The sequence below is a fragment of the Bubalus bubalis genome, chromosome 21 (assembly GCF_019923935.1).
Source record: "Bubalus bubalis isolate 160015118507 breed Murrah chromosome 21, NDDB_SH_1, whole genome shotgun sequence".
Lineage (NCBI taxonomy): Eukaryota > Metazoa > Chordata > Mammalia > Artiodactyla > Bovidae > Bubalus > Bubalus bubalis.
In genome coordinates, this window is record NC_059177.1 from 50,144,824 (window position 1) to 50,161,068 (window position 16,245).

At 41.9% G+C, this 16,245-nt stretch overlaps 1 protein-coding gene and 1 pseudogene across 5 annotated transcripts in view; one reads left to right on the forward strand and one right to left on the reverse strand.

The window, feature by feature from the left end:
* Positions 1–93: 93 nt before the first annotated feature.
* On the forward strand, positions 94–194 carry LOC112581303 (annotated as a pseudogene).
* Positions 195–2,296: 2,102 nt separating this feature from the next.
* The window catches only part of RBM6 (RNA binding motif protein 6), an 89,278-nt gene continuing 75,329 nt past the window's right edge, over positions 2,297–16,245 (reverse strand). For 4 of the 5 annotated variants that reach the window (XM_044933582.2, XM_044933583.2, XM_044933586.2 and 1 more), the window contains 14 exons: positions 15,148–15,208; positions 12,815–13,081; positions 12,269–12,429; positions 11,360–11,457; positions 10,666–10,708; positions 10,444–10,525; positions 10,136–10,221; positions 9,265–9,411; positions 8,463–8,558; positions 6,834–7,094; positions 5,753–5,827; positions 4,974–5,071; positions 3,283–3,412; positions 2,297–2,543 (listed from right to left, as the gene is read on the reverse strand). In XM_044933582.2, coding sequence (XP_044789517.2) covers positions 2,418–2,543; positions 3,283–3,412; positions 4,974–5,071; positions 5,753–5,827; positions 6,834–7,094; positions 8,463–8,558; positions 9,265–9,411; positions 10,136–10,221; positions 10,444–10,525; positions 10,666–10,708; positions 11,360–11,457; positions 12,269–12,429; positions 12,815–13,081; positions 15,148–15,208 — 1,731 coding nt within the window. In that variant the 3' untranslated portion in view covers positions 2,297–2,417. The remainder of the gene's footprint in view (positions 2,544–3,282; positions 3,413–4,973; positions 5,072–5,752; positions 5,828–6,833; positions 7,095–8,462; positions 8,559–9,264; positions 9,412–10,135; positions 10,222–10,443; positions 10,526–10,665; positions 10,709–11,359; positions 11,458–12,268; positions 12,430–12,814; positions 13,082–15,147; positions 15,209–16,245) is intronic. The other variant, XM_044933584.2, reaches the window with a different exon arrangement.

Below are 16,245 nucleotides of genomic sequence, written 5' to 3' on the forward strand. Positions count from 1 at the left end.
TTTTCCCAGAAAAACACGTTTTAACTAAGGCTTATCCTTCAAGGACATTAAGTGACTGACACTGGAAACTCTTGGAATAATTAAAAACATACCTCACTTTGGCAGCACATATACTAAAATTGGGACGATAAAGAAGATTAGCATGGCCCTTGTGCAAGGATGACACACAAATCTGTGAAGCGTTCCATATTTAAAAGAAGAAAAAAACCCCAAACACCCCATGAGAATAGATGGAAAGGTAGAAATCACTGGATTTCAGAATGGATAACTTTTCTCTCTCTCTTCTCCTGGCTCTATCTTCCTATCTACCTACCTCCCTACCTGCTTCCCTATCTATTATCTACCTTTTGTTCCAGCTGCTATAACAAAATGCTGCAGAATGGTTAAGTTGTAAACAACAAAAAATTTTTTCTTACAGTTGTGGACGCTGGGAAGTCCAGGATCAAAGTTCCAGCATGTTTGGGTGAGAGCCCTCTTCCAGGCTGCAAAATTCTTGTATCTTCACATGGTGACTTCTGTGGAATTTCTTTTATAAGAGCACTAATCCCATTACGACAGCTGATACCTCCACCTTCGTGACCTTATTACCTGCCAAAGTCTTCACCTAGCAATACTATCACCTTTGGTGTTTAGGTCATAGTGGTGGTGGTGGGGAACACAAGCATTCAGACCATAGTACTGCCTACACACATAGATTTTTCTACATTTTCATATGTATGTATGTATCTATATGTAGCATCCAACAGGATGACACCAAGTTAGAAGGAAAACTTAGTCACTAGTTCAGGAAAAGCTTGGACCAGCTTCCAAAAAAGTGTTTTGACCTACTCAACGAAGGTTGGACAGAGAGTAATGAGATATACCACAGATGCACTTGTGACCATCAGTTAGACCAGAAGGGCTCTTGGAGTACATCTGTCTAGGGCTGAAAGATTCAAATGGCCCTTCTTCTAAAATGCTGCCCTAGTGGTAGCAAGGCCCAGAAGACTTTTGATCAAGGCTCTTGATCCTGAAGCCAATGTACTCCTGTTAGTCTTCCTTTTCAAAGGGGTCAAAAGATTAAGAGGGGTTATTCTTGGACATAGCATAGCAAACTATTTAAATTCACATTTACTGTTGCTAGAAATGTTTATTCCTTGGTATACTCCTCCATCTTACCTCTCCCACCCCTCACTGCTCATCCTGTCCAAAAATGCCAATACCCCTACTCAGTTTTTTGTTTCGTTTTTATAGAACCCTCCTTGGTCCTTCCTTAGGCATGGAGACTGTCGTTTGACCAAAGATTGGCAAAAACCACAAGCCCTGGGCCAATTCTGGCTTGTGACTGTTTTTGTAAATAAAGTTTTATTGGACCACAGCCAAAATCACTTGTATATGTATTGCCTGTGGCTGCTTTCTTACTATAGTAGAGCTGAGTTAGTTGCAACAGAAATCCTATGACTTATAATATAAAGACTAAAATACTGACTCTCTGGCTCTTTACAGAGTTTACAAACCCCTACCGTATACAATCAAGATGTTCCTTCAAACATGCAGTTCTCTTCCTAAGAAACATTCTTCCCCTGAGATACCTGAAAAGTACAATTCTTAGTACCCTATGCTCCCTTGAGAAATTATTTTTAAGTTTTAATAGGTTCGCAAGATATAGTAGTCCTTTTAACTACAAAGAATTTTTTAAAAAACCCTTTCCTTTGGAAGCAAATTCTGTGAAATGGTATGAGTGATATGGTGGGCAATAAAGAAAGATTTGAAAGAGGGCAGACACTTCTTTGGAGAATCCTAGCCATGGAGGGAAGGAGAAGCTGGGGCAGTGGCTGCAGAGAAGTGGCATAATTCCTATTATGTTGGCATAATAATTCCTATTATGCCCGCTTGCTGTGGTGATCACAATGTGTGAAGCACTGAACACCCAGCAGACACTCAGAAAAGAGGTGTCACAACACTGCCTCCCCTGACCACCAACAAAGTCAGAAGAGCACTTCTAAAGGTCTAATGAGTAATAAACCCACATATGGAAATAGGTTCAGCCTTAGCAGTTACAATAATGAGATGCTGTTTTCACTAATTAGATTAGATCTGACAGTATTCATACAAGCCAGTGTTCAAAGGTCCCTGCAACCAGTCCTCTCACACTGACAGTAGGCAGTGTTCCAGGGCTCACTAAAACCCTTGCTGCCATTTCAGCATCACCTCAAATGGGCCCACATCAAGGGATTCTCCCCCTCCTACCATTAGCCCCAACCCCTACCCATCTCTGGAAGAAAAATTTAACCACCGCCCCCCACAAAAAAAAAAATCACATTGAAAAAAAGTTTATTTAAAAAAGTTCTAGCAGCAAGAACAGTAACAAAACAAAAAGAGAGACGGACAAACAAAACAAGAAGGAGGTTGTGTCCTACGGGACTTGTCTCCACTCTTTAATCGAGTTCTTTATACCGAGCAAACATGACTCTTCGCACAGCATCTCGGTAAGTCTCATTGGACTGTCTCTTGCTGGTTCTTCCTGGAGCTCCCACATTGGGACCCCTCATCCGACTTTCAGTCTGTAGAACAAAGACAAACATTGAAGTGGGCTCTGTAAATTAATTAGCTTCAGAGCTGGTTTTAACATTTCTGGACTAGTAAGGAGAGGAAGATACAGGAGAATTTTTACAGAATGCTTAATTAATAAACACTCAAGATGAATAAGAAGGATGGTGACACCATGACTTCAGGATTCAACACCAGAAATATGAGAAGCCAACCTCTTATACTTGGCATTTTCAGATGAGGACTAAGACAACACAAAATGGGCACTGTTCCTTTGTATCACCTTTTCTATCTTCTTTTCCTGAAACATGAGGGGTGAGACCCTTCATGAGAACCAGGACTAACATCATGCTCCTCAAATTTTAGCCATCAAAAACCTCTGATGACAATTCCTCTTTGAGATGCCTTTATACCTTTTATTGCTGGTTCCCTGGTTCTTTTCACCAAATTATTCTTCACTCTCAAACGGCCTGATTCCCACGCTGCCCCATGTCTTACTCTTTGTAACAGTAAAATGAGCCCCATTCCAACTTTTCTCTCTGCTTCCCATTGCCAATCAAACTGCAAAGAGCCTAGCATGCCTAGCTATAACCTAGGAATAAAGACTGACAGTCTTCTCAGCTCTCAAGTTCTTTGCCAGTGGTGGAGAAAGCCCATCTAATAGGCTGGGACATAGCTGTGGGCCACAGAATGAGAGGAAGCCAGGTATATGCCAGGTTCATGACACCCCTAACAAGATGGAAACCATTTCACCTCCTCCGCCGAACCCAATCCTGGATGGCCATATCCGAGGCCTGCCCCCTTCCTCCAGCCTGTGGCCTGTTGGACATAGCCTCCTTTGCTGCTATTGTCGATGCCTTCTTTACCAACAGGCTTACGATCGCTGCAAAAGAAGCATACATACTAAGACACCAGTGATATGCTTATGAGCCCAATAAAAACCTCTGTCCTCTTGATTCAGACATGCCTCCTCTTATTAAACAGTTAAAAAAAAAAAAGAGTATTAAACAGTATCTTTCAGTGCCTGCTCTCTACGAAACCAGCTTTGTCCTGGGGATACAGAGACTAAGACCTGACCCTGTTCATGGGGAAGGATGTGAGAAGGATAATATGTTAACAGATGCTTATAGCACATTGAAGAGCTCAGCCACGGATGTGGCAGCAGTACATATCTATTATGGAAATAAAAAATCACAAACCTGAAGGGGTATCATCACAAATGAGGAATTCTAACAAAAGGGTATACCTGAACTGGTTCTCAATGAATGATGAGCTTGTGAGCTAGAAAAAGCATGGGAGGAAAGGAGGACACAAGCACAGAGAAGTGAAAGAATGCAACTTGTCCACAAGAGAAGCGGTAGGAGCTGACCAAAGGCTGCTTGAGCCAGACTATGAACAGCCATGAACATCATGCTAAATCATGACCTTTCCCCCAGAAGCACATTCTGTCCTGGCTACTAGTTCTTTCATTTACCAATGAAGAGACTTGCCCAGATTTCACTAGATCAACACCTTACTTAAAATCGTTTCATAACCTCCTATTGCCCTAAGACAAAATCTTAGCAAGGTGTTCAAAGAGCATGAACTTCATGAATGGGACTGAGCCAGCCTCATCTCCTTGTCACTCAACCACATTTTCCCAGTATTCAGCCCATCAGGCTATGTACAACTTCTCAAATGTATCACAACCTCGCTCTCTTTCATCCATGAAACATGCAGTTCCCTGCAACTAAAATGCCCTCCCCTTCCTCACTGGATTTCTGTGTCTGCCCTATGAGACAAAATATTACCGAAGCCTTCCTTAGTCTGTGTTCAGACAGCCAAAAATAATATTTATCTTTACCCCTGAATATTCCTTGCACTTGGTGCAGTATCTGTACACAGTGGGCTATCAGAAAATTTTCTAACTCTGGACTCAAAACTTGGGAGCTCTCTGACCATAAACAAGCCAGGAAGCTACAGATTATATATTACCAACCAACCACTTATTCAACACTTATGTGGCAACCCATTCCAGTATTCTTGTCCAGATAATTCCATAGACAGAGGAACGTGGCCAGCTATAGTCCATGGGGTTGCAAAGAGTCAGACATGACTGAGCGACTAACACACATACACGTGAGAATGAAGGTTCCCTGGAGAAAAAGTCCAAGAGTGTGACATTCTTATCAGGTTAATAAAGAGATACAGCATTACTGATGAGAAGAGAAAGGGTTCCCAACCACAGCCACTCCAGCCCTGGTTTTGAGCAGCTAAGCAGCCAATGATTCTTTCATGCAAACATATATACTGCCTGTGTTAAGACAGGTGGTCAAAAGGCTGGGGTGAACCTCATGCTCAAAGAGTTCAGACAGAACCTGCTCCCGATAACCTCACTCTCTGAGATCAGAAAAAGGCAGCAAATCGGAGAAAGGTGTAGGCTGAGTAAAGAGTTTCTAGTTTACCTGTCAGTTTCCCTGGAGTATTTAATGCGTTTCCTTTCTGGAGAATCCAAAGACTGGAGCTTTTCCCTTCGATCATTTCCTCTTTCTTTAAACCTTCCCTGTTCGTAAGGAGAAGAAAAGATCTGAGATTTCCATATGAGGGGATGGGGGAGTGGGAAAGTTTCACTTTATTCTGGGTATTTCCTATAACGAGAAGGGAATTCAACTGGTAACTCCTGGAATCTCTCACTTTAAACATTCGTGAGAAAGTAGTGGCTTCTCTTAACTGGTAAATTTGGGAAGAACAGGTTATCTTCCCCTCTTCTGAGGAAAAGATAGCCTCCACAGATGGATTCCTAACAATCACATAAGCCTCGTCATAGGCCGGTAAAGCCTGTAGCTGCCTAAGTGAGTGCGCCTAATTGTGTGGTCTAAATAGCAAGTCCATTTGGCTCACAGACTAAGGTACTTCCTCCAACTTGGCTTTTAACCGTAAAAGATACTATTTCAGCAGCCCAAGCCAACATTTTTTCATAGGTTTTAAAAGCTGGGCAAGAAAGAGGAGTGTTATTTGACCTACCCAGAGACCCTAACATTACTTTTGAAGGAACCAATTTTATTAAAGTACAATTTATAAATTAAAAAATGCAACCACTTTAATGTAGTTTGATGAGTTTTGAGAAATGTACACACCATCTTTTGGGGCTTCTTCGTTCTTTATCTTCAGCACAGCCTGCATATGTTACACCAGAAAACTAAAAGAGCTGGGGTCAAGGGACTAACATGCCACCAAATCTTACCTCCCGTTCTCTCCTCTCCAGATAGGCTAACTCCTGCTCAGACTGTTTTATCTTCCGGTGGATTTCCAGGTTTTGCTGAGAAGAGAAGGAGTTCTTTGAGTGTAGGTCTACAAAAAGAGTGGTCCGAGCAATGAGTCTAGGCCTTTTCTGATAGCTGTGTTAGGACTGTGGCTCCTTTCACTGGCCAGCTCTCCTAAGTGATCACTGTACTACAGAATCAGCAACCCCTAAATCTTGCGTTAACCTCACCAATGGGAACCCATGTTCTGACACACAGATTAGTTCCATGTTGTGGCACAAGGCAGAATTTTATCCTACTTCTCCCTGAAATGTAGAAGACACACACCTGGTTTCTATCTCTTTATCCAAGGTAAATATGGGAGAGGGGACTCTGAAGACAACACTGATGAAAACCAAATACCCACACGCTCTGCCTACCGCCACCATCACCAGCCATCCTGACTCTAGTTACTCCTTCCACACCCAGAGAGAAACATGCAAAGGAACTCCAAGGACACAAAACAACAGATTGCTCTGAGAGTCCCGTACTCCTCATGTGTGGCTTCACTACACAATGCCCTCTGGAATATATAAGAAACTTTAGGTGTCTACATGAAGATATGGCAGAATGTGACTCACCTTTCGAGAAAACTGCACCCTGTCAGAGCTAGATGGAACCAGGTAAAGCCACCAAGTATCAGAGAAGTAAAGGGCCTTATCTGAAGACCAACTGTGAGGGTAACAGTAGAGCTAAGATGAGAAACCCAGCAAGTGAGTGTCCTTTTCCATGACCCCTGCTCCTCCTGACTTCAGCACAGCCTCCATTCTTGGTGCCTCAACCCCAGACATACTGCTTGCCTTGTGTCTATACACTGAAGTTTTCTGAAGCTGGGCACAATCTTAATGCAGTGCGACTCATGAACAAAAACGTGGAAAAACAACTCATTTTTGAATTAGACTGATTTAATTAGAGGAGTTGGGGAAGAGACAGGGTGAGAAGGACAGTATAAGCTTCTTTATTTACTGTAATGCTCAACGATGACAGTCAAAGTTCAGAAGGCCAGGGCCCAGTCCCTAATACCTTGTGCAGATCTGAAAGCTGCTGGTGTTTGATTAAAACTTCTTTATTGGGAAACTGCCTTCTGCAGAGCAGGCAAGCCAGTTTATTCCAGTCAGTGAGTTTGTCTTCTTCATTCTCCTTCTTGGTCAGCTCCTCCCGCTGTGGGGGCTGTGCTGTGCGGGGCTGTGGAGGAGGGGTCTGCTCCTCCTCCTCTTCCTCCTCATAGTCACTGTCTCCTCCATATTCACCCAGGAGGCCAATCAGAGGGTTTACCACCTTAGGCTGGAAGGAGAAGGCCAGGGATTAACACAACCTCAACCTGTATTTTGGAGAAGGCAATGGCACCCCACTCCAGTACTCTTGCCTGGAAAACCCCATGGACAGAGGAGCCTGGTAGGCTGCAGTCCATGGGGTCGCTAAGAGTCTGACATGACTGAGCAACTTCACTTTCACTTTTCACTTTCATGCATTGGAGAAGGATATGGCAACCCACTCCAGTGTTTTTGCCTGGAGAATCCTAGGGACAAGGGAGCCTGGTGGGCTGCCGTCTATGGGGTCGCACAGAGTCGGACACGACTGAAGTGACTTAGCAGTAGCAGCAACCTGTATTTGGGGCCTGTTTTCTAGATATTCTGATATGGGCATCTCATTTCTTCTCTTTTGGTTTGGATAATGAACTGGGTTCAAAACAGGCCCATTGACCACACTGTTCATCTTCCAGATGGAAGCAACATGGCTTGAGCTTGATTTTCCTCCTTGTCCACTGACATAAGCCAGAAAGGTTCCTTTAGAAGTGATGCTAGGAATAGAAGAGTGATGAAAAGGAAGAGAAATGGAAACTCACATAGCCCTCAAAGAAAGAGTCTAAAAATTACAAGTTACTTCTAAAGAGCAGAGTCATTGTAACCCATGGAGAAAAGACAACTTTCATCCAGGCCACAGAAACCCCTATAGCAAGAGAGATTTAGGAGATGGACTAAAACTAACTAAAGGATAAACACCCAGGTAAATAGATCCAGCTCCTGAATAAGGTAAAGACAAAGGCACGGTTAGGACAGATACTACAGTGAACTGAATCAACAATGTAGAGCAGCAAAAAGTATTTATCATGAGTTTATATAAAATGTTAAATAATGACACATGATCATTGGCCTAGCATCAAAATAACTTTTGATTACCTTAAGACTATTACTTTTAAGGCATCTAAAAAATGGGTACCAGTGTTAGCTTTGTTCGCTCTGGCAGGCAAACGATAAAAATGACATATGCATGCACCTGACATTTAAGATGTTTTCATGCAGCATCAAAAAGTAGAAAACATTAGGGCCAGGAAAACATGTTTCCTTGGTCATTTAGAAGAGAAGAATTAACAAAATCAAGATTCTAACTTAAAAATGACTGGCATTCTCTGGTCTGGTAGGAACAGCACAAGTTAGAGAGAAAAAGGACAGATAAGGGCCTCTGAGTCTCAAGGAACACTCCTACTAACAGACAGGAAAATGTACCTCATGTTTACAGTCAAAAGGAGTCCTTGTCTGTGAGACACAGAGAACTACAGGACCAATACCGAAGTGAGTCATCAACTTTTGAACTTTCTTTCCCATTCGCAATCAGCCCCAGCCCTAGCTCAGCACATCAGCTTAGCCTTACTGGTGGAGGACTCTCTTCCTTCTTCACAGTGGGAGGCAGAGGCTTCTTAAACACATCTTCTGCGGGAGCTGTCCCCTCACTGGCATTTTCCTGAAACTGATCAAATCCCAGGTAATTTTTATATGATACCCATAAAAGCTGGGTTTAGAGTTCACCTGTTGAAATGAATCTGATTTTCCAAACCTCTTAATTTTTGAAATATCTGTGATATTACTATAGTGATTCCAAAATAAAAAAAGGTTTAAACACATCCCATTTAGTATATATTGAGTGATTACTCTACGTCAGGTACCAGATGGTGCATTTATATACATTATCTCCTTCAGCCTTTACTACAATTCTATCTTGAAAAATATATACATTTAGTGTGTACTGCATATATTTTTCAAGATAGAATTGTAGTAAAGGCTGAAGGAGATAATGTATAGTGTGTGCTGTGGAGTACACACTAGTCGAGTACTGTGGAGTACAACATTTAGTGTGTACTGTGGAGAAGGCAATGGCACCCCACTCCAGTACTCTTGCCTGGAAAATCTCATGGGCAGAGGAGCCTGGTGGGCTGCAGTCCATGGGGTCGCTGGGAGTTGGACATGACTGAGCGACTTCACTTTCACTTTTCACTTTCATGCACTGGAGAAGGAAATGGCAACCCACTCCAGTCTTTTTGCCTGGAGAATCCCAGGGATGGCGGAGCCTGGTGGGCTGCCGTCTATGGGGTTGCACAGAGTCGGACACGACTGAAGCAACTTAGCAGCAGTGTGTACTGTGGCGAAAAGGAAGCAGGATTCACAAGTCCTCTTACCCTCGTGACTCCTCGGTCTTTTTTCTCCTTGCTGTCTCTTTTAGACGTTTCCTTCTTGCTACTTGACTTTCCTTGACTGCTGGGTTTCTTCTCCTTGATATCTTCTTCCTCAGGGGACCCAGGATCCTGGGGTACATAGACTTCTTGCTGCAAAACAGTTAAGTCTATAGAACATTTCACTTTCCCAGAAATTCCAGGTCTAAGGAGCACAGTTCTCTTCTGAGGGAAAGAAACAGCTTTCTCCCTCTTGCCTAAGAGGAGAACATATCAAACAACCTAAAAACCCACTCCAGGGGTCAAGACGTAGCCAGACCATTCACTGTCCATTTTTTCCAAGAGCGGCGCTGTTCTCACCTGTAATGTCACAAGGCATTGATTTTTCTATATACACAACAGTTAACATGAAGATTACCATCTTTAAAATCCACCTACATAATTATAACTCAATATAAAACCTGGACATTTCAAAAAAACAAAATATACACACCAAAATAAGGACTTCCCTTATGGTACAGTAGTTAAGAATCTGCCTGCCAATGCAGGGGACAAAGGTTCAATTCTTGGCTTTGGAAGATCCCACATGCTGCGGAGCAACTAAATCCATGCGCCACAACTACTAAGCCCATGATCTACGGCCTGTGAGCTGCAACTGCTGAAGCCCCATGCCTAGAGCCTACGCTTGGCAACAAGAGAAGCCACTGCAATGAGAAGCCCACTCGCTGCAACGAAGTGTAGTCCCCACTCACCACAACTAGAGAAAAGCCCAGGCAGCAATGAAGACCCAGCACATCCAAAAATAAATAAATAAATCTTTAAACAAATAAATAAATATAAAAGAATGATTTACAAAATAACAAAGCCCCAAACTCACCTGTGTATTGGGGTCATAATAAGTTCCTGCCAAGGGATCATAATAGTAGCCAGTAGCAGAATCATATATGTAGCAGTCAGATGAAGCTAGAGGGAATAAAACCAGAGCCAGTGTTAGCCCCTGTCCAAAGAAGCCCTTGCTGGGGACTCATCAAGAAATCTAAAAGGAGGCTGGGCAACCGAAAACCTGTAGATGGAGCTCTCTGAGTGAGCACCCTTTGTCTCTTTCCAACTTTGTGACCATCAAGATTTCAATTAATGGGCAATCAAACCAGAAAGAACAATAGAGATAAGACAAAGGTTACTCACACTGTTGTCCTTGTCGATTTACATCGGAAGACCAGTCTGAATTTCTGCCACCTCCCCGCCTATCTCGGAAATATTTTTTACCCTATCACAGAAAAACAAGTTAAAATTATGGAACTTCGGATAGCCATTTACCTTAACAATCACCCATTAGAGAGAAGTGAAGATCACTTTTTCAGTCACTTGAGGATCTTAACAAAGCACCCCCCAACTGCTGAAGCCTACCTGATAGTAGTGCATGTGGTCAGAATGGTCCCCAGAATCATTTCTGCAACAAACAACACAACATGTCTTGAGCCTGCTACCGAAAGCCACTTGAGGGGTGCCCAACCCTAACAGATCTGCTGAGAAACTCTATTCCCCCTGTGGCACGGAAAGGAATCAACCCAGATAGCAGCAGGTCTGGCGATGCAGAGACTCCTGAATAACTATCTGCTGGAGGAAAACAGCAATTGAGTTGAGGGTACCAGAACAGAGCTGCCCCCTCCCTGTAAGCCTGCCTCTCTGATGCTGCCACTTCCCAGTTACCACTTCTGGGTCAAGATAAATGAAGGAGTAAAGAAGAATAAGATTTCCCAGCACTATGGGGGTATGAACAAAGTCAAGACAGCATTTTCGTAGGATTCCAGGGAGCAAGGATATATTGCAATTTTTTTTGCACATACAAGGTTGTACCATCACCTGGGGCCCAAGGGGAAAAAAATAAGTACTCAGTACTACTATTTAAAAGGAAAAAAAAAAAAAAAAAATCTAGAGAAAGAACAAGGCAAGCTATAGAAAAAGAAAATATACATGTGAATCTGAAGCAACTCACACTGGGAAAGCATGCTTTACCATCTGTATCTCCAGTCAGAGGTAAGAGCTGCCTCCCAAACATCTGAGTGGGGTAACACAAAGGAGCCCTATCCCTCTGCTTTACCTTCGTTTTCCAGTGGCCAGGTTTACAGCTACCATTTTCCCAGCAATGCTAAATGGTGGATCAAGGTTCTGCAAGATCTTCACTACTCGAAGAGCTTCCTGGGGAAACAAAGACTCATCTGAACCCAAAGAGAGAAAAGGACATGTCCTATGAAAGAAAACTGAACATGGATTTTCCTTCTCTCAAAAAAAAAAACAAACCCACAACTTTATTAAACATTATGTTCTGGTCATAATTATAATACTAAGAGCACACTGGCAAAAATAAGCAACCCTTAATGAAGCGTTGATCAGAATAATGGTCAGTGTAGCCATCAGTTCTTAGTATCAATTTCAAAAGTTCAAATCCTCTTCTTTTAGTCTGCAACTGTCACTGCATCAGATCCAGTTTACGAAGTCTCTTGTGATTTTTTGAGTGCAAAATATAATTTTCATTGCTACCTTCACATTACTTACATGGAAAAGGATCCCACAACTAGAAATTCAAGGCACAAGAATCTATTAAAGCAACACTTTGAGGAAAAAGGGCAAATGTTCTGTTACCATCAAACATAAAACTGTGATTGGTCAAAATGATTTAATTAGAAAATTCAACAAAATCTTGACAAGGTTCAGTACTCAGATTTTCCAAGTGACTAAGTTGTCACTTTATTTTAACTGGAAACTGAAATGCCACCAGACAAGAGATGGACCTGTAAAGTTCCAACTTTCTAGGGCAGTCACTTCACTTGAATGAGCCAAAGGAAACAATAACAGGGGTTATGGTACCAAGTGGCACATGACAATTTTAAGGATCAAGTCCTTCAAACTTTCTTGAGGTTTCCATAGTCAGTTGTTCCTAGGCCATCCTGGGGTGAAAGGGTAGGGTGAGGGGCCTGGGGGACGGGGGTGATGGACAACTGCAACTCACTGCGTGGGAGTCCAGGTCAATAAAGCCATAGGTGTGGCCCATGTGCCCTGTTCTGTTCTTGATGATACGGATGTTGGCAGTAGTAAGGCGGACATAGGGCTCCAGCACTTCCACTATCACCTCAGGTGGAGTGGAACGATAGATGCGTTTTAGCATAATTGCTGAACAAACCAAGCACAAATGGGAGAGGAGAAAGCAAAGAGAGAAAGGTTTACAATTTTGAAGTCTTCAGAGTTTGAGTGTATTTTTTTTTTTATACTGCAGACGTTACCCTGCTTTACCAAGGGTGATTCTATAACAGAATGCTAGTCAAATACTTCACACTTTTCTTCACAATACTTAGAAATCTAAAGTTATGCCTTGCTGCATTTGAATAGCAACTTGCTAGTTGGAGGATATAGATTTTGTCAGCGAGGCCTGCAAAAAACAATAGCGTCTACAATCAGGTTGAGCTGTTTTACTAGGGTGTAGGAAGTCACAGTACAAGTCATCTATGCCCCAAGCATGGTGGTCACAGACTGGTATATGCCCTGACAAACCACTTACTTTTGCTTTCCCCATCCTGGCGTGTCTCCCCAGACCATGGCTCCTTCTCTCGGTCTCTTCGGAAGGTGAGCCCTTCCCTTCGAGGAGGCAGATACCTTTCTGATTCTCTCTTTTGATGTCCCAAGCGTGGTTCTTGTCCTTCTTCCCTCTTCTTGGGTTCAGATTCCTTATCAGCTGACCTTGAGGGTTGGCTGGCTTGTTTTTCTGATAGTGCTGGTATGGATGTTTTCTGAGGCTGAGGGTAGGTTACTAATTCTTGCTTGGCTTCTGTCATTAGATGAACAGAAATAGAAAGAGAATCTCCAACAGGTTTTAATCCCCCAAACACTACTCTTATGGTTCCTCCTTACTTGCCAACAAATACTCGCACTAGAATGTTTTTATTTTTGTTTTTTTTTGGCCACAGTGAGCAACATGTGGGATCTTATTTCCCTGACCAGGGATTGAACCTGTGCCCCTGGCAGTGGAAGCTCAGAGTCTTAACCACTATACTGCCAGGGAACTGGCTTATATCCTGCAAGCTATATGGCTTGCAGGATCTTAGTTCCCTACCCAGGGACTGAACCTGGACCATGACAGTAAAAGTGCCGAGTCTTAGCTGCTGGTCCACCAGAGAATTCCCTGGAATATTTTTAAAAGTAAAAAGAAAAAAACAAACCTACCAAAAAGTCCTCTGACAAACTTTAAGCAGAAAGGCTAACAAGACAGTAAATAGAATAGTTTACAGAAGAAACTATTTAAAAAATTTAATCTTATGAGTGAGTTTTTTATCACTTCCCCAACATTTAAATCTTTCATGAGACCCTGGACTTTACTATTATAACCACTGATAAGAACAGATTTGAGGACAAAATTATTAAACATATGGTCTTTCTAGGAGTTTGCTAGAAACATTTACGTCAAATGTGTTATGCCTAGGAGTCTTTCTTTTTCCAGTGTTACGGTACTAAAATAGCTGCTCAAATTCTGTAAGACTAGACACCCTAGTCTCCTGCGAAAGTAAGAAGAGACCTATCTGTACAAGGCTCATTTACATGCCAATAACTATAACAGGTAAACATCCTTCAAAATATAAATGATTCATTTCAAATCTCTTTCTATATCAGGATAATGTGTCCAGTTAATTGGGGGCATTTTTTTTTTTTAAAACAGTTAATTCATTCTTAAGGGAAGTCATGTGGCTCAAAGAGACATTCTGTGGGAGCAGTGTAGAGATTACTTAACAGTGGTGACAGGCGACTAGTGAATGCCTGCCATGTATGTTTCTAGCTTAAAGCTGTTTCAACCATCTTAGTGGTATGGTGCTCAAGGGTTTCTATAACCCATTTATTCATTTGTTAGAACAGACTGAAAAAAATGACTTTCTGGAGGGAAAACACAATTTTGCATAACTGGAGTTAATATAGCAAGCTAAAAATCTCCCAACTGTCTATAGGAAAGTTATTTACTCACCTTCCCACGTGCCAGTTTGGTCTCTAGAGCATATACAGCCTCCCCGCAAAGATTTTCAGAACACCTGCTTCATAGCCCTCACTTGAGAGCAGAATCTCCACTACAGGCCAAAAGCGAGCTAAAAAATTCCTTGGAGGCACACTAAAGTCTAACCTTGGAACAAACAAATCTTTTAGAAGACTACCAGGATCCCAGCACTGAACTGTATTTTACTGTCAGGTACTAGCTTTCCTTACAGGATAATATCAGCAAGAGGCACATAACAGTCATCGTTATAGGACTACTGTTATAGATGCCTTTGACAGACTCTTAAGGCTGTTTACCTAGAGGTTCTCAGGAGAAATTAACTTTAAAATCAAGTCACTGAGAAGCTGGTAGGTTTATCACTATAAAAATAACACATACCCTCAATCCTGATTTTGTCTTGTTTATACTTTTACTGTTACTTTAAGGATGTGTTTGTGTTAAGACCCTCAAATGTTTATAACGTAAATGAGAAAGCAATAACAATAGCAAATTGTCCCCAATAACTTCAAAGAAGTGGGAGTGGAGGGGTCACATGGATGAATGCCATGCAGACTGTCCCTCAACCTAGTATCCTTAAACTATAACAATAGTCTAAGTAACAACACTGCTGACCTCTGGTCAGCTGCCCAAGCTAAGTAGCCCATAATCCATCTCCTGCCCTTGGCAGAACTCTGAGACCCAAAACTATTTACTAACAGGTCACACAAAGTTAGTTATCACATTGCACTTTTACGAGTTTTACAGATGAACTTGTATTTAGTGGTGATCAGTCTTTAAAGCCAAGGAAAGCAGGAAATTTGTCATGTTCAGTGTACAAAATAATAACTACCACCTTCGCCTCTACCACCACTCACCTTCCCTTGGGCACTTGCAGAATGAACATGAAGATCGGTGTCCACCAGTGCTGGCTTTACACTGCATGGGGAAAGTAAATAATTCAATTTGACCAAAAATATATACATATATATTTTAACCTTATATATATATCTAACACAGTTGACAACTGCCAAAAATGAAAGAAATAAGCCATATCCCAGATTCCTGTAAAACCTAACCATTCTGATATCCTCTACTCATCAGAGCTGGCACAGAATCTGGTGGGCTGCTGTCTGAGAGCTGCCTCTAACAGAGTATCTAGCTGGATCTTTGAGCAGCCCAAATGCCTTTGCTCTGGACAAAGATTTCTCCCGGAAGTAAACTTAACTAAGGAAACTGGACTATTAAGTGGTTTATAGGAGATTCTGTCCTAAAGCTGTGACTACTCAGCCTGCACCCAAAAATCTGATCCTGAACTGGTTATGATGGCCCGATTCAGGCTTGGCTGGAACTGAGAAGAATTCAGTGATCAATTCCTTTCTCAAACATTGATTTTAAAAAGGGCAAGGAAGGAAGAGGAAGATCCAGAGGTAGCACCTCTGCTAGCTGTTCTGAGGACGTTAAAAGTGTTACAGAGCATTTACACTGATTTATCTACTATACGTAATCTAGAGATGATTTAAAATATATGAGGGAATGTGCCTAGGTTATATGCAAATACAAAATCATTTTATAAAAGGGACTCGAGCATCTGTGGATTTTGATACCAAAATATAGGGGAATCTACCCCCTATAGATACCGTGGGAAGACTGCACAGCAGAGCTTTAAGTGGGGGAGTTATGATCCTAACCTAGGTAGCTATAGTTAAGACACCATAAAACTGATCAGTTTTAAGTGTTCAATTCAAGGATTTCTAGTACATCTATAGTAAGATCATCACCAAAATTTAACTTCAGAACATTTTCTTCATCCCCCAAAGAAAAACCTAGTGCAGTCATCTTCCATTCTTACCTTCAGCCCCACAGAATTGATCTTTTGTGTCTGGCATAGTATTTTTAAGTTCATTCATGCTACAGCACTGATCAGTATTTCATTCCTTTTTATTGCCAAATAGTATTCCATTGTATGGTTATAC